A 27,224-nucleotide genomic window follows, 5' to 3' on the forward strand; every position below is an offset into this window, starting at 1 on the left:
ATGTGATCACAAGTGGTCATAGACACATGAAAATGCCTACTTGAGAATACCTTTTAGGGCGTATTCACACCTACGTTGTTTGGTCCGGACCAAACGAACCAAATTTCCCTTGGTTCGGACCTTTTGGGTTGGTCTGAATACAAACCACCGAACTCTGGTCCGGACCAAACAAGCGGACCGAGACCGAGCTGCAAGGTCGGACTCGGTCCGGACCAAAGGAACCCTGGTGCGGATCTTTTGGAGGTGTGAAAACAGACCGGACCTAATCCGACAGTTTTGCTTTTTTGTACCTCGGGAGCTTCCGTCGTTTGTCGAGCACTATGGGAAACAGAGTCTTGACACTCCACCGCAAAGTGCAAACACTGTTTCGGTTGTCAAGGGTTGTTCAGTCACCAGTGGTAGGCGAGTACAAAAAATGAGTAGGGGGCAAACGTGGGCCGAGGAAGAAATGCGTACCCTTGTGGATATATGGGCAGATGTCTACATATCTGAGCTTTTGGAGAGAACACACAAAAATGCCGACGTGTTTGCTGTATTCAGTGAGAAAATGAAGGAGAAGGGGTTCATGCGCTCCCCAGAACAGTGTCGGCTAAAAGTGAAGAAACTCCGTCAGACCTACATTAAAATCAGGGACATTCTTTCAAAAAGTGGCGGTACTAGCGACGCAAAAAAGAAATTCATCGATTGCGTGAAGAGCCAGAACTGTCACAACATGATGTGCGCTCATCAGCGCTATCCTCCGTAGCCGCCTTGCCCTTTGTCGTCATCGTTGATAAATTACTTGTACAACAGCATAGTAATCGCACAATTGTGAAAACAGTAAAAACTGGAAAAAACATATAGCTTTGATGACATTAAAAAGAATAACAGCACGGAAAGCCTCCATGACTACTTTTGAACTTAACGCTTTGTGCGCGTGTCGTCTCTGACCAATAGCTGAACGACCTCAGGGCGCGTGGCTTTGTTGACAGATTTTGGTCCGCTTACTAAAATGTACAGTGTGAAAGCGAACCGCACCAAAATGGAAAAAATAAAAAAAAATTTGGTTCGGACCAAAGCAAGTGAACTATCGAACCATCCTGGTCTGAATACACCCTTAGATACCTTGGGTCTTGAGATCTTGCTTCTGAACAGAGCCCTTGTGTCCGTTTCGGCTTAGGTGGGTGGTGTTTCTCAAATGCTATTGGCTCTTGTGGAAATCAGCCAAGTCTTTTGACATGGTGCTTACCTGATTTCCTGTTTCAAACAGAAAGCAATATATGGAATCAAATCATAGGATATACTTTCGTGACATTCTGTGGTATTACAAGAGCAAATATGTGTATCAGTATTATGCAGTGCATCGATGCGTTCACTGTAACAAGCAGCAATGAAAAAAGTACAATAAGAAAAATATTCCATTCAGCTAGCATGATACTGAACTCGTCTTCGGAGTGCAATATCATGCTAGCTGAATGGAATATATCTGATGTACCACTCAAAGCCATTATTATTATTATTATTATTATTATTATTAATTATACATGCACATTCAATGGAACAATTATAGATTTTACAAAAAGTTAAGAACAAGGAGGGAACTTACCAATATTGAATGCTGATTCTGATTGAATGTAATTCAATGTTCTGTCAATCTAATGTACAAAGTCAAAGTTCTAACAATAAAAATGGTACAAGTGCAAAAAGCCTGAACAACCACCCAACTTGTATACAAGCTATATACAGGTTGACAGTTCAAGTTCAAAGTTACTTTTGGTCAGAGGTAATTGTTACGTTGCAGTTGTTCAAAACAAAAGGGCTTTGCTGAGTGAAGTCCACGAGTGAAGTCCTCTTGTAAAAGTCTCCGTCACTTTTCCTCAGCTCCAGGTAGAACTTTGACAATATTTCTGCTATTGCTCTCTCTTTTCCAGTTTTTCGACATCCGTTGGTGTGTGTTTCTCTTGTAAATATGCGTAAAGAATATCCAGTGAAGTTTTTGTAGCCTTTCGAGTGTTCAGCATGTCTTTTTCTTTAAATCTTCTGCTTTTAATGAAGCAAACCTCGTGGCCATGTTTACAGTATGTACAAACTGTCAGTCACTCACTAGCATGGAAGTTTTACATCTCTGACATGTCTCTCCAAGTTTTTCGATGTCTGTTGGTATGTTTTTCTCTTGTAAATACGTGTGAAGAATATAAAATGAAGTTCTGGTAGCCTTTTGGATGTTCAGCGCGTCTTTAGTTTGTTTATTTATTTAGTGCTTAAACGGAGCACTGAATTAACCCCGTCTTCTCTCTTTTCCAGACGACTAGGAAATGATTGTGCGCATGCGCAGCAGAAAAGCTGTCACTGGGTCTTCACATAAGCTCCGACATGTGCGATCGTGTCATCTTGACAACATGCAATATTATAACAATATTGCACACTCATTGTCCATTGGGGAGAGTGGTGTAATACACATAGGATAAGCAATATGATAACAGTATTGCATGCCATCAATAAACCCACTAGAAGAGAATAGAATACATAGATGTTATTTACCAGCTGGGAAGTCCGTATCATGAAATACCATGACCGAGGTCTTGAAAGTAGTGAGCGAGGCCCTCTGAGCCGAGGTCAGTATTTAAGGCCGAGGTCACGGTATTTCACCATACGGACCGACCTTAAGCTGGTAAATAATATATTTATTTTTTTCTTTACCAAATTCTAACAGAAAACGAGAGCGCCCAAAAGGGAAAACCGAGCCGAGCCGCCATTTTGAATCCTCGTTCACGGCTGTAATGCAAATTGCTTTCCCCTCGGTATACAAGCGCACTTCCATGGCAGGGAAAAAAAAAAACTACATTTTGCCACCTATGTAGTCCCCTATTTTATACAAATAGGAGTCATTCAGGATTCAGCCATGTTTTTGCTTGGTGTTAGCAAATTACAGGTTTTTAGCTTTCTCCTGAAATGCTTTATTTTATTTCTTCCTCAGGGTAGTAAAACTCGCTTTCGCTCTGAACACTGTCGTTATCACTATCCATGCTGTAAAATTAATGCTATTCTCCTGAGAAATGCTGGCAAAATTTGTAAGATTTTTGATAATCTTATAAATAAATCTTATTAAAAAAAAAGATAAATGTTGACAAATTCTACTATGTTTTGTTGTTGTGAACAAGTGAGGTTGCCCGGGGTCCGTAACTGGGGTCTGTACCGTAGGATATGGACCCGCTCGCCAGCCAATCAGGGCGCAGGATTTGGACCATGAAAAAAATGTTTTTATTCCATGGAAAAAGTGGCCCGTATGTATAATAATTTGTATTACAGTGGGGCAAAAAAGTATTTAGTCAGTCACCAGTTGTGCAAGTTCTCCCACTTAAAAAGATGAGAGAGGCCTGTAATTTTCATCATAGGTATACCTCAACTATGAGAGACGAAATGAGAAAAAAAATCCAGAAAATCACATTTGTCTGATTTTTAAAGAATTTATTTGCAAATTATGGTGGAAAATAAGTATTTGGTCAATAACAGAAGCTCATCTCAGTACTTTGTTATATACCCTTTGTTGGCAATGACAGAGGTCAAACGTTTTCTGTAAGTCTTCACAAGGTTCTCACACACTGTTGCTGGTATTTTGGCCCATTCCTCCATGCAGATCTCCTCTAGAGCAGTGATGTTTTGGGGCTGTCGCTGGGCAACACGGACTTTCAACTCCCTCCAAAGATTTTCTATGGGGTTGAGATCTGGAGACTGGCTAGGCCACTCCAGGACCTTGAAATGCTTCTTACGAAGCCACTCCTTCGTTGCCTGGGCGGTGTGTTTGGGATCAGTCATGCTGAAAGACCCAGCCACGTTTCATCTTCAATGCCCTTGCTGATGGAAGGAGGTTTTCACTCAAAATCTCACGATACATGGCCCCATTCATTCTTTCCTTTACACGGATCAGTCGTCCTGGTCCCTTTGCAGAAAAACAGCCCCAAAGCATGATGTTTCCACCCCTATGCTTCACAGTAGGTATGGTGTTCTTTGGATGCAACTCAGCATTCTTTCTCCTCCAAACATGACAAGTTGAGTTTTTACCAAAAAGTTCTATTTTGGTTTCATCTGACCATATGACATTCTCCCAATCCTCTTCTGGATCATCCAAATGCTCTCTAGCAAACTTCAGACGGGCCTGGACATGTACTGGCTTAAGCAGGGGGACACGTCTGGCACTGCAGGATTTGAGTCCCTGGCGGCGTAGTGTGTTACTGATGGTAGCCTTTGTTACTTTGGTCCCAGCTCTCTGCAGGTCATTCACTAGGTCCCCCCGTGTGGTTCTGGGATTTTTGCTCACCGTTCTTGTGATCATTTTGACCCCACGGGGTGAGATCTTGCGTGGAGCCCCGATCGAGGGAGATTACCAGTGGTCTTGTATGTCTTCCATTTTCTAATAATTGCTCCCACAGTTGATTTGTTCACACCAAGCTGCTTACCTATTGCAGATTCAGTCTTCCCAGCCTGGTGCAGGTCTACAATTTTGTTTCTGGTGTCCTTTGACAGCTCTTTGGTCTTGGCCATAGTGGAGTTTGGAGTGTGACTGTTTGAGGTTGTGGACAGGTGTCTTTTATACTGATAACGAGTTCAAACAGGTGCCATTAATACAGGTAACGAGTGGAGGACAGAGGAGCCTCTTAAAGAAGTTGTTACAGGTCTGTGAGAGCCAGAAATCTTGCTTGTTTGTAGGTGACCAAATACTTATTTTACCGAGGAATTTACCAATTAATTCATTAAAAATCCTACAATGTGATTTCCTGGATTCTTTCCCCCCATTCTGTCTCTCATATAGTTGAAGTGTACCTATGATGAAAATTACAGGCCTCTCTCATCTTTTTAAGTGGGAGAACTTGCACAATTGGTGACTGACTAAATACTTTTTTGCCCCACTGTATATATTTAGTACAAGTCAAAAGTTTGGACACACCTTCTAATTCAATGGTTTTTCTTTATTTTTATTCATTAAGACACTTCATATCTGAAAGTAGTGATGGATGTCGTTTCTCATTACTTAGTTGAGCGGTTCTTGACGTCATATGGATTACTACAGTTGTGGAATCGGGCTGTTTACTGTATTTTTATTATTTACTATTGACTGCTTGATGTTCCATATATTGTTTCATAGTTTTGATGTCTTCAGTATTGTTCCACGATGTTGAAAATGACCAAACTATAGAAAAAACCCGTGAATGATTGTGGGTCCAGACTTTTGACTGGTACTATATTTCACCATGTGTGCAGGATACAGAGGCCTAAGTTTAAAGGCAAGCAGTAATAGCATGAGCTGTGACTAATAAGTGTTATGTGATGTGTGCAGTGGTGATTACCAGCAGTGACAGTATAATTTTAGTGCTTAAAGGGTTTGTGCAGTCTGTTATTGAGGGAGGTTACAGTGTAGTGGTACAAACGGTTTTGATCTTGGTTTGTCTGGTACTTCACCACTTAAGGAACTGTATCATCAAACCCAGTACTGATTGTCGTGTTCTTTTACTCCAAACGTGAAGACCATGTGACGTCTCCGTAAACCAAGAAAACCTTTTGTCTCTAAGGTGAACCACACATTAAGCGCCTGCTGAATCAGTTCTCTCAAATGGCTTACCACTGAAATGACCTGAAGTCCAGCATGATTGGAGCCCTGGCTGAACCTTTTAAAGCTTTGAATAATACATGATCTCTCTCAGATTGAGTGTCTGTGTCTTGTATGATCTGCGAGTTGTGTGGTGGTGCTGTACATGACCACCTCATGGCAGGGTTTGTTGACCAGTTTTGATCAATGGCAACGAGAATAGCTGTGTATTGGCTGCTCACCAAGCTGTGTGTCTGTGCTGCAGCCACACTTAGAAACCAAGCCACATCAGGATCTCCATTCAGTCTGGGATAGTCCGATCTGACAGTGGAACGTCTCAGTGTCTCAGCTCAGGTATTACGCGTTTCTCAAGCTACCTTAGTGACCGCTCATGTCTCATTTTATGACTCAAATGTATTTGTATTGTCGAATCTCAATATGTTATAAATCGATTCTCCAGTTCAGCCTGTTGTAGAGATGAAAGTGGAGCAAAGAAAAAAATCCTGAACTTTTGAAAGTCAAACTGGGGGGGCAATGTCCCCCGAAAAAAATTTAATAACATAACACGCAAAACCCTGCATTCTAGTGCATTTTAGTACTTATTTTCACTAAAACAAGTTATAACTTTTAAGCCTTTTTCTTTCATGTATATTAATGATTAACATGTCAAAAATATCAAATTCCCCTAGTTAATGAGTAATTTTCAGGAGTGCATTTAGAAAACGCGGTGATTTTCCTGCTACACAGTTCATTACTTTGAAAAAAATCAGACAGTTGAAGGTAAACTCAGCAAAATCCCAAAACAGTGCTGTTAAAAAGTAAAGGTCTGTTAGAGTTTCTAAAGCTTTCAGGTTTCAGTGTTGGGGACATTGAGCCTCGTTTATCAATCTTTTAGTAGAATTGTGCGTTTGCAGAAGCTAAAGTGAACTAAACATTTCCAATTCATATTTATGCGAGTTGAAGCCAATTGTTTACATTAGTTCGTGCTGTCTGTAAATTTAAACACACCAATGAATACCAAATTTCTCATGTAAATCAGGGGCGTAGCGAGGATTTTTCGTGTGTGTGTGTCACACACTGGCAGCCTGAGTACATTATGTAACAAAAAATAAATTACCATTGCTAGTTTTAGGTAGCTTAGAAACCAGCTCTTCCATTATTGCTGTTTCTTCCACGTTTTCTTGATGTGTTCTAGAAACGGCACTAAAACTTGGCTTCGAAACCACAAAATGCAACTTTGATGGAAAAAATTATATAATAAATTGCTGACCTCTCTTCACGTCGAAAGAAGGAGGAAAGTTTTGCTTGTTTTGACATGACGAATTATTAACACGAGGAAATACTTGTAATTCGCAACTAAAAAGACTGCAGCTACACTGGCAGCTTGAACACGCTTTCTAGGGTGATCGTGTTGTGCTTGCGCAGAACAGTGTCAGTCCTGCGCGCCTTAGCTCGTGCACCTGAAGGCGCGCCTTGGGCGCGCGCGCCTAATGAGCTCCGGCACGCGTGCCGTTCATAAAACACCTGTCTTTAATCAATGAACTATGTTTGGGCTATTTAAGGACTGCGCCCATGCAAGGACGATGCAAAGTATTACGCCGCGTCTAGGAACGCGAAAAATCCGAAAAATAAATTTCTCCATTCGGAAAACTAGAGATTTTCAAGAGTTTTGTCAAATATCCGGATTTCCTGGTAAATCCGGAAGACTTTCATCTATACTGTTGAAGGGCTGTAACAATGTAAATAGATTAGCAATCATACATTTGGGTAAAAGCTCCAGTCTGCTGCCCAGTTGCGCCTTTTGGTTGCTTGTAAGCCAAACTAAATAGGCTGAAAATGATCAGCAACATAATGTAATGGTGTATAGTGAGCTAATGATGTGTATCAATACTGATTAAGGGAAACAAACAAGTTCATTATAACGCTTCTAACAAAGTTTCTAATGTAGCACTTCATGTTTTTGCACAACTTTAAAAATAAATGAATAAAGACAGCAAGTCATTAGCGAAGATTTTGGCTGTGAGATGGTGTTCTGTCCACACGTCACGCACAAAAGATGTTCAGGTCTGGCTAGCATTTTTCTTTGCTCTTGATTTGTTCAGTTCCAAGGTGACCGACTGAAGTAGCAGGAGGAGATGTATGACAGCTCTTGCTCAGTTTCATCAATATTTCCACGTCTGATTCTGAAAAGCTACTCTGTCATTTGCGCCTTGTAAAAATCGTTCTACCATCTATCATATAGCTCGTGTTCTGGACAGTGTGTGTAGTGCAGCAGGTTGTGGGAACTTGGGAGTTGCCCCAGTTGAACAAGCTAGTAATTTGTCCACACCTAGGAAATAAATGCATTTTTAAAAAGTGTAATTTAGTTCATTTTCCATCTGGCAGACTAGCATGTTGCCCAGGCCCTTCTTTGTCAATGGAGAATACTAGTAAATGAGTTTGTACCTGTATGGCTTAAAAATCTACTGCTTTTGAATTATTAACCAAGTTGTTAATGTAGTGCACGCATTGGACATGTGATTAAATATTTAAAAGGTATGAAATATGCATGTTCAACATATTAGTGACACTACAGCCAAAATGCACCAATGTAGACAAGAACGCATGTGTTTGGACCCTGGGAAAGCCTGTCCTGAATGCCACAGCAGGTTCTGAAAAGTCTACAACGTTTTTAGAGGGGTGAATATTTTCTGAGCTGCCTTTTAAGAATTTTTGTTCGAAGTTCTTACTTTTGGCTAAGTAATGAAAAAAACATAGGCTATAGATGACTTGCAACCACGTGATCAAAATGTGCTACATCATGAGCGTCCGCCATGATGGTGGATATACAAAGCAACTAGGATGGCAACTGCTGAAAGCGCGTCTGTAAACAGTGTTGAATTTTCTCAGCATTACCACGATTTGAACAGTCGAGCAATGCTTCGATACAAAGAGAAGGTGGATATGTGTGGTTTTGACCCATATTATTTCAAAAAAGTCAGACTTTTCTGAAGACAAGATGCTTTTACCGACCATCGAGTACCCGGATGTTGCGTTCTATCTGGTTTGGCTGCCGAAGAATTAAGTCCGACCTTGGACAAAACATAGCCCATTTTCTGAGTGGGTGCCCAGTCTGGATTGTTTCTGTCATATAACTTTGTTGGCGCTCCTAGAAGCGAAATGATAATACAATGACTAAGTGAACCATGACAAGAGAACGCTCGTTTTATAGCAAAATGCTAGCAACACGAAATAAAATTCTTCTGTGATATTATTGAGAGAGCTTTTGAATCTCACCTGTGATAAAATGATTACTGCAAACACAAGCTGTTTTGGTTTTAGCCTCTGTTAGATCAACCCTGCCGATGTTGTTCAGCCGTGCTCGTCTCCTGTCCGTACTAAGCCTCAGAGTTTCCTCGCCCTCTTTTCGAATCACGCACAGAATTCTAAAGAATCGGAACGTGCCACGGTCACGAGTACTGTTGTGACCACAACCATATACAGCACAAAGATATGGCCTAGCTAAAAGAACGCTTAAAGCGGTGTAAAAAAACAGTCGTGCATGTGTGACTGTGTTTTTGTATGTAATGTCACTTGACCCCGCATTTGTATATCCACCAACATGGCATGGCCTCCGGGTTTCTATTTTGCTTTGACGTCATTTGCAAGTCAAGGATATGTGTGTGTTGCTTTCAGATTAGCATTACAGCAGTAGAAATGACTCTTCAGATGAGATTTTCTTATCAGTACACAGACGAAGATTTGCAGCAGGGAGAAGAGGACGATGAAAAGTCAAGGGCAGATCGTATTCAAATCTCATTAGACCTAAAAACTAAAGTCAACTGAGCCAAATAAATAAAATGCATGTGTTGTGTGGAATATAGATTAGCTGGAAGTTTCTTTCATGCTGTGTACTCCTAAACGTATAGCATTTGTATTTGCTTGAAGAAAAAGTATGCACGAGTACCTCCTGGTTTTTCTCTCCTTCGTATTTACCACTTCCTGGTTCAGTGCACTCTTCTACTGATTTATTATCTTTTGATTTAAAAAAAGTGTGGAGGAGTGATGTACTATGAAATCTGACTAACCCTAACTATGAAGAGATGTAATGATGCAATAGAGATAAGAATTCTAAACAACTTAAATGAGGTTATTAATCTCTAGTTTTATACCCTATTGACTATTTAAAGTCAGTGTTTATTACAGTTACTCATTATTACAGTTGTAATCCGGGGATACACAGAATTTATTTATTCCCCCCCCACACACACACACACACACACATTTGCGATGAAATATCTCCTGTTTTATGTTTAGACTTATGATACTGCTGGAAAAAATTGATCTCTTGACCCGTCCAGCTTCTTCCATTTTAAAGTTCACACTTGGAGACGCGCCATTGATTGGTCGGTCGGAGCCTGATCCTTAAAAACTATGGTAAGGTATTTCAGAGAATAGGATTTATGCACTCTAAGAGGCATCGTGTGTTAACATTATCTCACGCAACATGTTGTGGAAACTCTGCCTGGGTGCATTTTTCCATAAAGCAGGTTATATGACACTTCCTTATAGAGGAAGTTTTAACGCAGTCAACAGTACACCTTTGGCACTGATACTGTACTTGTATTTATTCATCAACCATTAACTTTTATGACATTCACTAAGAATGGTTGTCTATGTGTCAGCCCTGTGATGACCTGGCGACTTGTCCAGGGTGTACCCCGCCTTTCGCCCGTAGTCAGCTGGGATAGCCTACGACCCTTGCCTGCGACCCTGTAGAACAGGATAAAGCGGCTACAGATAATGAGATGAGATGAGACATTCACTAATACTTTACTAAATGCTTTGTCATAAGAGAGCAGTGAGAACAGTTTTATTTCTTTATTGCTTTAGATGCTATAGAAATTCAAACCAGCTCTCTTGTTTCATTATTATTGGGTACAGTCTCAGAAATAAAGGTGCCAAAATGTACTTTTGCTTGTTGCTGGGGTAGTACCAGAAAGGGGACCAAGGAAGATGCATTTACTTAATTAAAAAAAAAAAAAGCTTAAAAAGGTATAACGGTGGTCCTTAAGGTCCAATTATGTATCTTGAATGTTTTAAATGGAGACAATATTTCTTTTTCCAGGTGAAAGAGAACATGTATATACATACACTACCGTTCAAAAGTTTGGGGTCACTTTGAAATGTCCTTATTTTTGAAAGAAAAGCACTGTTCTTTTCAATGAAGATCACTTTAAACTAATCAGAAATGCACTCTATACATTGCTAATGTGGTAAATGACTATTCTAGCTGCTGGTTTTTGGTGCAATATCTCCATAGGTGTATAGAGGCCCATTTCCAGCAACTCTCACTCCAGTGTTCTAATGGTACAATGTGTTTGCTCATTGCCTCAGAAGGCTAATGGAGGATTAGAAAACCCTTGTACAATCATGTTAGCACAGCTGAAAACAGTTGAGCTCTTTAGAGAAGCTATAAAACTGACCTTCCTTTGAGCAGATTGAGTTTCTGGAGCATCACATTTGTGGGGTCGATTAAATGCTCAAAATGGCCAGAAAAATGTCTTGACTATATTTTCTATTCATTTTACAACTTATGGTGGGAAATAAAAGTGTGACTTTTCATGGAAAACACAAAATTGTCTGGGTGACCCCAAACTTTTGAACGTGTGTGTGTAATATATATATATATTGTGTGTGTGTGTGTGTGTGTATATATATATATATATATATATATATATATATATATATATATATATATATATATAAAATATAATGTGTGTGTATGTGTATATATGTGTGTGTGTATGTGTGTATATATATATATATATATATATATATATATATATATATATATATACACACAAACAATATTTTTTATATATATATATATATATAGTGTGTGTGTGTGTATATATATATACACACACACACACACAAATATATATATAATATTGTGTGTGTGTGTATATATATATATATATATATATATATATATATATATATATATATATACACACACACACACAATATTTTTTATATATATATATATGTATGTGTGTGTGTGTGTGTGTGTGTGTATATATGTATGTATGTACATATATACTGCCGCACATTCTGCTATTTGGTTGGACCGCCCTTAGCTTTGATTACAGTATGCGGTCACCATGGCGTTGTTTTGATAAACTTGTGCAATGTCACATCATTTTATTTTAGTCCAGAGTTGTATTAATTTTTCACTAAGATCTTGTGTTGATGACAGGAGAGTTGAACCACTGCGTAAAGTGTTCTCCAGCACATCCCAAAGATTCTCAGTGGGGTTAAGGTTGAGATTCTGGTGGCCATCTCGTGTATGAAAATGATTCCTCGTGCTTCCTGAACCACTCTTTCACAATCTGAGCCCTAATTTGAACCTGTGCTCAATGTGATAAGCTGGTTATTCAGTACGTTCAGGTCGTCAGCTGACTTAATTTTATTGACATTGCTGAGCTGCGACCTGACCAACTGAAGCAACCCCAGATCATAACACTGTCTTCAGAGGCTCGTACACTGGCCACTATGTATGATGGATGCATCATTTCATGTGCTTCCCTTCGTATCCTGACACACCCATTACTCAGGAATAGGATAAATTTGGACTTGTCAAACCACATGACCTTTTCCCGTTGCTCCAGAGTCCAATCTTTATGCTCCATAGCAAATTGAAGCCTTTTCTCCTGATAAGTTCCACTAACAAGTGGTTTTCTTTATGGCCACATGGCTGTTTAGTCCTGATCCTGCGAGTTCTCATCACATTATAAGTGTGGAAATGCTCTTGCTTTCACTATTAAACATAGCTTTGAGATTTACTGTGTTGTTTTTTTTTTAAATGCTTCAACTTCACCAAGTGTTTAAGTGATCTCTGATCATAGTCAGTCAGGATCTTTTTCCAACCACATTTTTTTCCATGAAGTTGACAGTTCACCACTATCCTTCCAGGTTTTAATAATGCATTGGACAATTATTAACCCAATTAAAACAATTATACTAATCTTAGTTATTTTCTTTTGCTTGATACAGGCCAATAATTTGACCCTTCTGAAGTACAGTAACATCTTTTCCATGAGCATGGGATACGTCTTCTGACATGGTTGTTTAAGAAATGAGAAGCTACTCACTGCATCAGTGAGGGTTATTGGCAGATTGTTGGTAACTGAAATGCATCACCACAGTAATTATCCAATCAAAGGCTCTTAAGTATTTGCTTATTTAAATCCAAATGGTGATTTTTTTTTTTTTTTTTTTTTTTTTGGGGGGGGGGCAGGCAGCATACATTATATGGACATGTGCCTATCACATCCATATGTGAGTCTCTCCCAAACTGTTACCCCAGAGTTGGAAGTGCACACTTGCACAGGATTTCTTCATAAGCTGTAGCATTACAATTTCCCTTCATTCTAAGTAAGAGGCCCAAACCTGTTCCAGCATGACAATGCCCCTGTGCACAAAATGAGCTCCATGAAGACAGGGTTTACCAAGATGGGAGTGGAAGTTGTTGAGTGTCCTGCACAGAGCCATGACCTCAACCTCACTGAACACCTTTTGGATGAATTGAACACTGGTTGCACCCCAGGCACAGGCGATTGCTCTAAGACAACGAGGGAGGCTCAGCCTCCTCTAAAAATGACGAACATCACGTAGGATGAATTGCGCTAGGCTTATGTTATAGCCGACCTTATAACATTGCTATTTCAGATCCAGAATCATAGAAATATATGTGCTCAACCCAACTACAGTGAGAAATCATTCCCTTATAACTTTCCCCAGTTCGCATAATGTGTGCGTGAGTTTTTTCCCCCTCATGACAGCGCAATGCAGCCCAGCCTCAGTGGACTTCAATGGCATTTCGTTGCTATGCGCTTTCAATATCAAAATGCAAGATGATTATTGGACAAATACTGCGAAAATGCCCGCCCACGGAGTCTCACGGACTCCCAGCCTCAGTGGACTTCAATGGCATTTGGGAGCTATGCGCTTGTCAATCTCAAAATGCAAGACGGTTATTGGACAAATACTGCGAAAATGCCCGCCCACGGACTCCGAGCCTCACAGTGGGAGGGACATGGCAAAGCTTTCCGCGAGGAGACTGGTGATTGGTGAAAGCGGCCGGATATTTTCTTTGATTGACAGCTCGTTTCAACTATAGACAGGCAGCGGTGAATCTCAGTTCAGTCCCATGCGGATTCGCAAGTGCTGTGGTGTATTGTAAGAGATCAGCTTACATTTCGATTTCATTCATTACATACGGTTTCTACCAGCTTTTTTAGTTTGTATATATTTTCATTGTAAATAAAGTGTAAATATAGTGTTGTCAAGTTTGCTATCTTAGTTCCAGAAATGTCGTTTATTTGAGTGACTGAACTTGAACTTGAGGGGGCTAGTCAGCTAGCAAGAAAGCTGCGCACGGATGCCAAGCATTGCTGATTTAATTTTGGCGAAGCCATTTGCCAGTCTTCCTTTCGAGGAAAAAATTAAAGAGCAGGGTAGACCAACGCCTCAAATTGACTTGGTGAAAAAGGTCGGGAATAATACTCGTTCCTTTCAGCTCTCCTGGTACGAGAAAGTGAATTGGCTAACAGCAAGTGACCCACATCAACAACAGTAAATAGGCTACTTTAGTAATATGTCATGGATGGACCAAAAATATAGAATCTATTTAAAATGTTTGTGCTGAGTATATTATATTGGAATATATATTTTTCTGGATATGAATTAAACACGGCTACAATTTGGAAAACATTTTTAAACAAAAACACAGCTGAGAACATTTCACACTACAGACCTGGATTAAAAGTGAAGGGTTATCAAAATTGTCGATAAAACATTTCTCAATCAAAATCAGTAAAATATAGGGAAAGTGTCATTGAATGAAATGTGTGGCACCCAGCTCTATGTTTGGCTCCCCAAGGTCGGTGCTTGTGCCTATTCCAGAACACTCTGCTGTTACTGCTGAGGTTCCTGACAAAGAGCTGCTTTCAATAATGATCAATTTTTAAACAACATGCCACAATTTTAAAATATAAAATGTTAAAATATACCCCCCCAACACCACCATCATGTATATTGGACAGTAGGCTAATAGGCCAAAAGAACCTGTTATTTCACAGTTTGTGGCCCTGCCAACAATCAGCCAGATCAGAGGCAAGAGTATGGGCAAAATTGATGTGTTTTTTCTTTTTTTCTTTTAAAATCTGGAAATATCGTAACCAACCAGCCTCCCCTGTTTGAAAGACTACCAGCCGCCACTGACCCCAGGCTTCCTCACCCAACATCACTGCCTGATCTCACTCATGTTCTTGTAGCTGAATGATCACAAATCCCCACAGCCATACTCCAAAATCTAAAGGAAAGTCTTTCCAGACGATTGGTTGGTTACTAAAACCTGTAACTGGACCATCATGCTTATGATCTAGTGTCCAAAATCCTTTGGCCATATACTGTGTTGCATTGTTTGAAAACAAATATAAGCAAAGTACTTGTATTTGAATATATTGATTTTTCTTGTTTAGGTTATTGACTGGGGCGGCACGGTGGTGTAGTGGTTAGCACTGTCGCCTCGCAGCAAGAAAGTCCTGGGTTCAAGCCCCCATGGCTGGCGAGGGCCTTTCTGTGTGGAGTTTGCATGTTCTCCCCGTGTCCGCGTGGGTTTCCTCCGGGTGCTCCGGTTTCCCCCACAGTCCAAAGACATGCAGGTTAGGTTAACTGGTGACTCTAAATTGACCGTAGGTGTGAGTGTGAATGGTTGTCTGTGTCTATGTGTCAGCCCTGTGATGACCTGGCGACTTGTCCAGGGTGTACCCCGCCTTTCGCCCGTAGTCAGCTGGGATAGGCTCCAGCTTGCCTGCGACCCTGTAGGACAGGATAAAGCGGCTACAGATAATGGATGGATGGATGGGTTATTGACTGCAGTGGTTCCTAGTGCAACTCCTCAACACCATTTGCATTACTGTACAGTTAAATACAATATTACGCAATTTCATGAAGACCTCAATTAGGCAAATTTTAAATTGAACAGCCCTGGACTGTTTCTTCTGACTGTAAGTTCACTAACCATAAAAGAGAAGTGTTTTATGAACACTTTAAACCCCCCAGCCCTTTTTACAGTAATGCACCTGAAAGCTACACTTTTCTGCTTTTTCAGTGAAAGTAGCTGTCAGAATAAACATCTCATTCACCTCATCTCATTATCTCTAGCCGCTTTATCCTGTTCTACAGGGTCGCAGCTGACTATCCCAGCTGACTACGGGCGAAAGGCGGGGTACACCCTGGACAAGTCGCCAGGTCATCACAGGGCTGACACATAGACACAGACAACCATTCACACTCACATTCACACCTACGGTCAATTTAGAGTCACCAGTTAACCTAACCTGCATGTCTTTGGACTGTGGGGGAAACCGGAGCACCCGGAGGAAACCCAGGCAGACACGGGGAGAACATGCAAACTCCACACAGAAAGGCCCTCGCCGGCCACGGGGCTCGAACCCAGGACCTTCTTGCTGTGAGGCGACAGCGCTAACCACTACACCTCCATGCCGCCCCCTCAGAATAAACATGAAGAATAAAATTGTAATCTGCCCCAAGAACGTTACATTTTGGGGCTACAGCTCTATCGGCCCCCACGCAGTCAGGATTATCTTGTGAGTGCACCATACACAACTGTTATCTGTGAGCGTGGGAGTTCTCCCCAATTAGCGATTCTCTGCGTAAGCCAAATATTAGGTGTGCTGTTTGTATATTTTTGACTCTTGTATGTATAATTTTGAACTGGTGTTGATTGATTTCTGAAAAGCTAAACTAGATTATAACTTGTGCACCGAATTGTGGTGTTTTTTTTTATTAAAGCAGTTATACAATCATTCTGCCACAGAAAAAGAACAGATTAAAGAAATCATTGAAAGTCTGATATTGACATTACCTTCATGTCTGTGTATGTAAACTTCTGACCATGACTTTAGCTCTTCATACTTGAAAACAAATAAGCAACTAAATAATTCAAGCATCGTTTCATTCAATATTTTGAACTAGACTAGTTAGTTGTAGCAGTTTTTGTTACAGTCTAATACTGTACTGTAGGGAAAATGAAGTGTCCCACAGGAGGCGAGTAAAGGCATGGAGAGATGTGATGGCAATAACAAATAAGTGAATGGCGTCTCATGAGTTTCATGTCACTAAACAGGAAAACAGTTCATCACATCCCTGAAGAAAAAAAGTTACTCTCAGCATTGCAGAAGTTCCCCAATGTGTAGACGTCAGACCCACCGAGTCTTTGTAGAGGTCATGATGCTCATCAGCCAGATGCTTAATTAAGTTGCTCATGATCACTGATTTATTGTGAAGAGATTTAACACAATTTGCATATTGGTTTTGTTCAGTCTGAGGACATTTCATGATTAGGGTGATCAAAAATATGCACAAACAGGCTCCATAAGCTTGTAGGGAGTTTAAAGGCAGAATATGATATCTGATTAGTGGTCTGTTTAAAGGAGAACTGAAGGCAAATTTTTTTTATCAAAATTCTATTTATCTCATTTTATTAAATATAAAAATACATTTTTGATAGCTATTTTGTCGCTGCTATAGCAAGTTATGAGTGTTTGAAATATGCTCTGTAATATATCAGTCCGTATGTCAAAGCAATGGCCATAAACGAGATTCGTTGAGACCTGTGCGAGACATCGTAGGACGGAAGTAAAATGTACAGCGCAAATCAAAGTGACCGACATCTGCCAACGTTGTCAAAAGACGCGCGCGCCCTCTTTCGAATGCTGATGTAATCAAGCCGGAAGTTTTGTTTGTTTTGATAGCAATCAGGAAAGTTTGAAAAAAGTAGGCAGTAATCGTCATTTAAACTCGTTTTTGTGCAATATTTCGTTTGGAAAACAGTTTTCAAAATGGCGGCACTGACACCTGGCTGACACGTCACGTTTCGAAGTCTCGTGAAGATCGTGCGGATAAGCGACGCCTGCTGTGGACCAAACGAACTACATTCAACATGGCTAAAAAACGAATAGGCCAATAACTATAATATTTAATTGCAATTAGTTGCCAATACGAGTCACGATATAAGGTTACTAAAACCAAAAATGTAATTGAATAACATGTTAATTAAGAAATGAAGCAAGTTTAAAAATGACTTCAGTTCCCTTTAAATACGATTAAAGATATTGAAAGTTATATAATTGAACCTTTTGGGTGGCACGGAGGTGTAGTGTCACCTCACAGCAAGAAAGTTCTGGGTTTGAGCCCAGCAGCCAGCGGGGGCTTTTTGTGTGGAGTTTGTATGTTCTCACAGAGTCTGTGTGGGTTTCCTCCGGGTGCTGCAGGTTTTTCCCCACAGTCCAAAGATATGCGGTTAGGTTAACATGGGGCGGCCATGGCCTGAAGTGCCCTTGAGCAAGGCACCAAACCTCCAACTGCTCCCCGGGTGCTGTAGCATAGCTGCCCATTGCTCTCTCTGTGTGTGTGTGTGTGTGTGTGTGCGCGCTCACTGCTTCAGATGGGTTAAATTTCACTTTGTGCTTAAATGTACGTGTGACAAATAAAGGCTTCTTGACTTTTGAAAAGGTTTCAAACTTTCAATACCTTGTGCAAAACTAATAGGATGTGGGTCGTATATTCACACCGAAAACACATACAGGAAGGATTAGCAATCTTAACTTAAGATTAACCCTTTCGCCACTGCATAACCTCTTTTTTTCCCAGAAGGGGTTTCCCTCCTACAGTGTGACCGGAATAGCAGTCTGCAGTGGTTGAAAGGGTTCAAGTAACAATTTCCTTTTTTTTTTTTTTTTTGTCTTTATGTACTAACCTGTGAAATGTAATTGTTTTGGGAAAGCCTTGAGCTCTGGTGCTCATTCTTCATACCAGTGATGAAAGACTGATGTTCATTATGCATAGAATGACAATGAATTTCAGATGACTAACCCTTTTTTAAAATTTATTTATTTTTAATTTCTTTTTTTTTTTTGTGCCCAGGTCATTTATCATGCAGTGAGAAGGGCTGGTGTGTGGTTGCTGATCCCGCTATCCCATGCCCACTGTGCCAGACTGAGGTGCTCTCTCAGGAGCCTCTCTTGCTCCCTCGGTGCCCAGGGCCATGGAGCACACGCGGGAGAAGGAGAGCGAGCGGCCGGCGCGGAGCACTAAGACTGGTCAGAGCCGCAGCACACACTCTCGCCCGTCTGGCTCTGGCTCGTCTGGCGTGCTGATGGTCGGCCCAAATTTCCGTGTGGGGAAGAAGATCGGATGCGGAAACTTTGGGGAGCTCAAGCTTGGTATGTTTTTATCTCTGTACCCAACTAGTGCAGTTAGTTAAATGACGCCATGAAAGCTTGATGACTAAGCGGGCAGTAGGTCTGTAATTTGTGGCGTAACAAAGTTCATATTTGACACGTGGTACATAGTCAATGGCCCAGAGTATCCTGGTGTGTTTTTGGGCACCGTATTGGGTTTAAAGGAGTACGCCACCCCCAGGTGAAATTGAGTCAGTCCCTAGAGTTGGATGAGTGAGCCAAAGCGTTTTGTAGCCGACCCAGCCATTGCCCTGATCTAGAAACGCCCCGGTTAGCTTTAGCTTAGCGTAGTCGCTGTAATCCGGCGTGTCCAGCTAGCATGTCGTTGCAAAAGTGAATCAAATAACTCAAGATTTTTTATAATTATTTCTCATGACCTGTACATTCACATTCGAGTACACATATCAATGCAAATTAACATGAAGGGATTTACTAGACCAATTTATATCTGGAACTATTTTCAGCCACAGCACAGGCAAAGCACCGCTGCAGGCGCAAAGACACCACGCAGCACCACAACTTCCGTCAATACACCAGTGTTACTAGGGAAACCAGGGTTTTCAGGTGCTGCATGGTGTCTTTGCGCCTGCAGCGGTGCTTTGCCTGTGCTGTGGCCGAAAATAGTTCCAGATATAAATTGGTCTAGTAAATCCCTTCGTGTTAATTTGCATTGATATGTGTACTCGAATGTGAATGTACAGGTCATGAGAAATAATTATAAAAAATCTTGAGTTATTTGATTCACTTTTGCAACGACATGCTAGCTGGACACGCCGGATTACAGCGACTACGCTAAGCTAAAGCTAACCGGGGCGTTTCTAGATCAGGGCAATGGCTGGGTCGGCTACAAAACGCTTTGGCTCACTCATCCAACTCTAGGGACTGCAGGGACTGACTCAATTTCACCTGGGGGTGGCGTACTCCTTTAAGGTTGTTCGGGATATGTTTGTGCTTGTATATTTTAATTCACATTAATTTATTAAAGGCCCAGTTTAGTTTTTCTAAATATGTATGATGTGCTTCTGTAAGAGATCAAGCTCAAAGAAGTCAAATTCCCAGCCTTTTGTAGTTCAGTCTGCTTATCCTTAAAGTTCTGTTGCTTTTGGAGCTGGAACAATTGACAATGCTTTGTCGTCTCGCATTAGTGGAATGGGTCGGATGACCTTTCTAAAGAAAGTGGAAATTGTTTTTTTTTTTTTTTTAAACACACGATAGACCAGTCATATAGCGTGTTTATTGCTCTAGTTCAACGATTAAGTTATTGAAATTGCATTTTAAAAAAATAATAAAAAATGTAATACGCATTAAAAGTTTGTAGTTTCCAATCCCAGCATGGAGGAAGCCATGCTCTGTGTAGTCCATTTGACAAAACACAACATATGATTTAAACTTCTTAGCTGATGACCATGAAAAACAAAACCATAGAGAGCATGAGATTCCCAGGACCACTCTTATCCTTGGTGTAGACAGAATATATCCAAGTCTTCTTGAAATGAGCCCTAATGCAGGGCTGTTCATCAGGTGGCCTGTGGGCTGCATGCAGCAAATGAATCTAATGAGTAAGAAAGAACCCATCAAACAAGGAATACCTCCTATATGAAGTTTATGCTGAATTTGGTGTCGGGCTCCGCAACATGCCATGAGCGAGACAATGGTTTTGAAGACTAGGTGTAGACAAGTAAAAACTTGCACACGACAGAATGTCGTGTTATTTATTGAACTGCTCCCTTTGCTCAGTCTTTTGTACTGTTACACTACGGTATGGATGTCTCATCTCATCTCATTATCTCTAGCCGCTTTATCCTTCTACAGGGTCGCAGGCAAGCTGGAGCCTATCCCAGCTGACTACGGGCGAAAGGCGGGGTACACCCTGGACAAGTCGCCAGGTCATCACAGGGCTGACACATAGACACAGACAACCATTCACACTCACATTCACACCTACGGTCAATTTAGAGTCACCAGTTAACCTAACCTGCATGTCTTTGGACTGTGGGGGAAACCGGAGCACCCGGAGGAAACCCACGCGGACACGGGGAGAACATGCAAACTCCACACAGAAGGGCCCTCGCCGGACCCGGGGTTCGAACCCAGGACCTTCTTGCTGTGAGGCGACAGGGCTAACCACTACACCACCGTGCCGCCCCCGGTATGGATGTAATTCATGGAAAACTCTGTGTAAACCATTTCCAGTCCCCAGCTGCAGACAGACATACAGAGCTATTTCACTTAAGCTGAGTAAAGAGAGACGGTGAACTTCAGGAACGCTCATGCTCAAAATTTAACCCTTTGCCGTCAAGCTGCTTCTCAATGTTATACAGCAGAGTTCATGTTGATGTTTTTCTTAAAAAACCTTTTATTATTCGTCACATGCACACTTCAAGCACAGTGAAATTCATCCTCTGCATTTAACTCATCTGAAACAGTGAACACATGCAGAGCAGTGGGCAGCCACACCAAAGCGCCCAGGGAGCAGTCAGGTGTCAGGTACCTTGCTCAAGGGCACTTCAGCCCAAGGCTGCCCCACGTCAACCTAACTTTCCTAAACCTAAAGAGATTATTTACTTTCTCCATACTGGGATTCCATCCATTTTTGGCATCTCACCACAGTGACGTGGCCGCTCTGACAGCTTCAGCCATCAAAGCCTCTCGGGAACATTACCGTAGTGGTTTCCTGTTGCCTTCTACTGGATTATTATAGAGGTTTTCTCCTCTCAACCATTCACACCTACGGTCAATTTGGAGCAGGGGTGTCCGAACTGATCCATAAAGGGCCGTGTGGCTGCAGGTTTTCATTCCAGCCATGCAGCAGCACACCTGACTTGGCTCATTCAATCAACTGAACTGTCTTCACACAGTCAAATACTTGCAGCCACACCCACCCTTGATTAAAGGGTGGGTGTGTCAGTTGATTGAATAAGCCAAATCAGGTGTGCTGCTGCATGGCTGGAATGAAAACCTGCAGCCACACGGCCCTTTATGGATCAGTTTGGACACCCCTGATTTAGAGTCACCAGTTAACCTAACCTGCATGTCTTTGGACTGTGGGGGAAACCGGAGCACCCGGAGGAAACCCACGCGGACACGGGGAGAACATGCAAACTCCACACAGAAAGGCCCTCGCCGGCCCCGGGGCTCGAACCCGGACCTTCTTGCTGTGGGGCAACAGCGCTAACCACTACACCACCGTGCTGCCCCACTGGGATTAGTGAAACCTTTTGTACCAGTTCTATTAAGTGTTTAAGGGGCCAGCCTAAACTCATAATATTAAATTCATAGTATTGTACTTCTTCCCACTCCTTTTTCGAACAATGTGCGGTGTATTGTAATGTCTTATCTCTTTATTTTATTTAGTTATTTTTTGTCACTTTCTCGTTGTCTTTCTTTTGTATGTACTGTACAAATAGTTACATTTTTTTTATACATGTTCGAAATAAAAAAAATCATTCATTCATTCATAAGAGGGATAACAATTTATTTCTATTTTGTTCCAGGCAAGAACCTTTATACCAATGAGTATGTCGCAATAAAACTGGTAAGTGGCCAAGAGATTCTTCCATTTTTCCAAAACTGAAAACAAGGGCTTGAAAATTTGGTTGCTTTTCTAATTATCGCTGCTCTAAATCAGACCATACAGGAAAAGTTTTGAAGCTCTTGAAATCTTTATTTTGATTGGATTTGTCCTCTTGTTCAGTTCGTGTTGCTTATAGTATTTTTCAATATTTATATATAGTGTAATAGGAAGTCCTTCTGAATGAAATTGGTTAATGTAGAACTGCAGCAAGATTAGCAGTGCTGCTGTTAGAGAGATGCATTTTAATCTTGCGTGTAAACTGAGGTCACCAAAGGGTAATCATGCTCCTGTTTTTTATCTTTGTTTGTACAGGAACCTGTGAAGTCGAGGGCGCCACAGCTGCATCTGGAGTACCGGTTTTATAAAACTCTGGGCAGCACAGGTGACACTTTTTTTTTTTTTTTTTTTCCCCCTTTTCTGACACACACACACCCTTCCCTTTCTCTTTAAGCTAATAGCACCATACATGCTAACTGTAATTTCAGTCTCTCTTTCTCCGTACATTTTTTTTTTCTATTTCCCTTACATGTTTACTTTTATTTCTTAGTTTTAAGAGATTTTAAATAATTGGTTACACTAGTTCTGTAACCTGTAAACAATGTTGATTTAATGACATGGAGAGTGCTGGTTCATGATCAGAGTTTTTTGGGGAGGGGGGGAAGAAAAAAAGATGTATTGCACTCTAACAAATTGAGTCATGTTAGGTAGGTGTGTTGTATAAAGAAACCAACCATCAAAGAAAAAACAAAAATACTTCTTTCTCTTGTTCTATATCTCGGTTGCACACATGTGCATGCATACACACACACACACACACACACACACACACACACACTTACTTGCAGGCCCAGGTGTCAACAGCAGCCCTCTCCCTGCACTGTTGATGTGAGACATGCTTATTTTGCTGATGAGTGCTTGTGTTAATGGGACATTATGTATATAATGTGCAAGTGTGAATACAAAGAGTCACCACTTGTTTAATATCAGGCTCATATGTAGTAGTAAAACTGCTAACGTTGGCTGCGTGTGTGTGTGTGTGTGTTAGTAATGTAACCTAGTGGTTAGCTTTGAGCAGTGCCACATTTAGGTCAGCAGTAGAAGATTGCATCTGAGTGTGCTGCACGTATGTCATACACAGGAAATAGTTTGCTGCCGTGGCTTTGTTGTGATGTGCAAGTTGTTTGTGGCACCAGTACATTTTCATGCTTTCATTATTGTTAGACTGCACTTGTGTTTTTGTTGCATAATTTCAGTTCCCAAACTTAGATTCCACTAAATTCCACAATCTTTAATAAAACTCGTCGCAGAGCATTGGTACTTTGGACAAAAGCCTAAAGTACTTAAACAAACTGTCCACTTTTAATAGGAACACCCATATATCTACTCATTCATGTAATTATATAATATCAGCCTTTCATGAAGCAGCATCACACCAGAATGAGGAAAAAATGAGATCCTGGGGTCTTCAACTGTGGCTTGGTTGTTGCTGCCAGACAGGTTGATTTTAAGTATTTTAGAAACTGCTGATCTCTTGGGATTTACACACACACACACACACACACACACACACACACACACACACACACACACACACAAGTCACCTAAAGATTTTATACAGAATGGTATAAAAAGCAAAAAACATCCAATGAGCATGAGTTCTGTGGATGGAAACGCCTTGTTGAGAGGGGTCCGAGGAGAATGGCCAGTCTGGTTCGAGCTGCCAAGGATGGAGTAACAAAAAAAAAAAAACCACTTTTTTTTACAACCGTGGTGAACAAGAAAGCGTCTTAGAACACACAACCACCTCAAAGTTTACTATGTTGAGCCACAACACATATCGACTTCTGCTCCTGTCAACCAAGAACAAGAATCTGAGTCTACAGTGGGCACTTGGCTTAAAGTTGAAGACGTTTTTCATTCTTTAGCACTAGGGTTGCAATGATTTATCAGCTGTACGTCAGTCTCAGCTGACAATTGCCTTGTTGACTGCCATCGGCCTATTGGCAAAAGAGATAACGTTCATATGATCGTGATGGCAATAAAATTAAGGGAAATTTTAAAAACACGAAACAACTTTTTAAAGACGTTTCCGCATATTTTATGCCATCTTCAGTTTAATGAGGAATGATTTGTCTTGCATCACATGACAATATATATCAACTAGGATATAAGAGCACACGGTGACCGATTTAAAAAAAAAAAAAAAAAAATTCATGTTTTTAAATGTTTCCCAGTTTTCTACATGTAAAAATCAGTATACGCCTGCTTGCTTCACTATCTTAGATTCTAGTAAAACATCCTTTGAACTCAAACTCATACACATACAATTATATAGTGTGTGTGTGTTTTATATATTAGACACATACATACACACACCATGAACCAATTACAGCACCAATTAAGATCAATCATAGGGTGAGGAAAGTATTAAGGTGTTGAACTTGTTTATTCAATTCAGGATTAAATCTGTCTAATATAAAAAGCCTCCAAGTTTGCATTTGAGAAGCACTGTATTTATTTCTGAGTATCATCAGCTGTTGATTATATAGTTTATTTAAAACTCTGCCAAATCTCTGAGTCGGCACAAAAGTGTCACTCTGTGTGATTTGGTAGATAAGGATGACGCCCAGAATATAGAAGTAAGGATACGGTGTACAGTACCGGTCAAAAGTTTAGACGCGTCAACTCATTCATAGGTTTTTCAGTATTTTGAATATTTTCTGTATTGTTGGAAACTACTGAAGACATTAAAACTATGAAATAACATATGGAATTATGTGTTAAACAAAAGTGTTTAAAAAAATCAATGTTTCATATTTTAGATTCTTCAAAGTATCCAGCGTTTACCTTGATGATGCGTTACACACTGTTGGCGTTATCTTAAAGTGCCATTCCACCATTGGATGTATTCTTTGGCATAAAATACAATATATTTTATGACAACATGACTAGACAGAGAAATCTTTTAGCTTCAAAATGATATATCAAACATAATTTTTTGACAACGACAAGTATATTAATTTTGCGACCAAAGTCACCTACCCTTTTAATTTCCGCGCGGTAGTGAAACGTGATGTCATCAGCAGGTTCCTCTTCTTGTGTACCACGTGTCGGTCTATTTTTAGACCAGGAAACCCCCAAAGTGAGGGAGTCATTTCTCCTCGTATATGGGGGCCAAAAAAATTGCGAAAAATTGAGTTAATCTTTCAGTTAGCTAGATTTATTGGTATTAGCTAGATTTATTGGTATTATTTTTATCGCGTTCTATCCGCCATTGCTGATAATATGTGCTACGTCACACGTCACGTGGTACACAAGAAGGGGAACCTGCCGATGACATCACGCGCGGAAATTAAAAGGGTAGGTGACTTTGGTCGCAAAATTAATATACTTGTCGTTGTCAAAAAATTGTTTGATATATCATTTTGAAGCTAAAAGATTTCTCTATCTACTGATACAATTTATATATGTTGTAAAAATATATTGTATTTTATGCCAAAGAATACATCCAATGGTGGAATGGCACTTTAACCAGCTTCATGAGGTAGTCACCTGGAATGCTTTTCAATTAACAGGCGTGCCTCGTCAAAAGTTAATTAGTGCAATTTCTTGCCTTCTTAATGTGTTTGAGATCAAACAGTAAATAATAATACAGTAAACAGCCCTATTCCACACCTGTAGTAATCCATATGTCAAGAACCGATCAACTAAGTAAAGAGAAACGACGTCCATCGTTACTTTACGACATGGTGTCTTAATTAATAAAAATAAAGAAAAACCAATGAATTAGGTGTGTCCAAACTTTTGACTGGTTTTGTATATGATGGGCCTGTAATATATCAAACACAAGCTTGTTAGAAATTTGTTTGGTTTGTTGTCTCTTAATTACCCTCGAATGCTACAGTGTTGCCCTGAATGACGAGAAGTACGCCTCTTGATAACCCCACCGATTTTGTCTTGCTCCTCCCTTATCACCGGTCCAAGCCATACACACCATAGCCACTCAGTGCAGCAGTCACCATCTCCAGCAAAGACACCTCAGTAGCACTTAAATAGCTTTCTTTTTTTTTTTTTTGCAGGATAAAAATTAATTAGTTTCTCTTATTTTGTCCTAATGGCAAACACATTGAAGACTTCAGCTAACATTTACTGAATTGGAGAATTCCCTAATTATTGTGGTTTCCAAAGTGCTGAAAATTTAAGAACGATAGTCTGGGTTCTATACTTCTTAAAATGCTTAATTTGAAATGTTAGTGAAACTCAATATCTTGTCTTGCTAAATATTTTATTAGCCCTGTCCACGTGTGTTGGGTGGAGCCAGGACACCCAAGGAATTATCATGCCATCTGGTACTGAGGACATGCGAGAGAGACAGAGAGACACTTAACTGCATTATTCTCCTGCCAGCAGTGTAGAACTTTTTTCCTTTCTGTTTATTCACCCATATCTCAATTCCTCTAATCTCCACTGCTTTAGTGAGTCATGGCAGATATGTGATCAGTGGTTGTGAGGGAAGTGAGTGGGCTGTGTTTCTATATGTAGCTGAGAAATTCTCTCTCTCTCTCTCTCTCTCTCTCTCATATATGTATACATAGCTATCAGTATTGGATTGTATACACTAAAGACGGTTACTTGATATTCAGGGGAGAGAGATTTCCTCATGGGAGAGAGATTCCTTGTAAATTCTCTCACGCATTATTTCATAATTATACACATACACCAACCAAATCGGTGAAATCTATAATGTAATGCAACATGGAGATGTACATCAAAT

At 40.5% G+C, this 27,224-nt stretch overlaps 1 protein-coding gene across 3 annotated transcripts in view; it reads left to right on the forward strand.

Moving 5' to 3' along the window:
- Positions 1-27,224, forward strand: part of LOC132881777 (casein kinase I-like) — a 54,518-nt gene that overhangs the window by 10,790 nt on the left and 16,504 nt on the right. For all 3 annotated transcript variants that reach the window (XM_060914651.1, XM_060914648.1, XM_060914650.1), the window contains exons 2-4: positions 18,560-18,858; positions 22,371-22,411; positions 22,763-22,832. In XM_060914651.1, coding sequence (XP_060770634.1) covers positions 18,681-18,858; positions 22,371-22,411; positions 22,763-22,832 — 289 coding nt within the window. In that variant the 5' untranslated portion in view covers positions 18,560-18,680. The remainder of the gene's footprint in view (positions 1-18,559; positions 18,859-22,370; positions 22,412-22,762; positions 22,833-27,224) is intronic.

Source organism: Neoarius graeffei, chromosome 2 (genome assembly GCF_027579695.1).
Source record: "Neoarius graeffei isolate fNeoGra1 chromosome 2, fNeoGra1.pri, whole genome shotgun sequence".
NCBI lineage: Eukaryota > Metazoa > Chordata > Actinopteri > Siluriformes > Ariidae > Neoarius > Neoarius graeffei.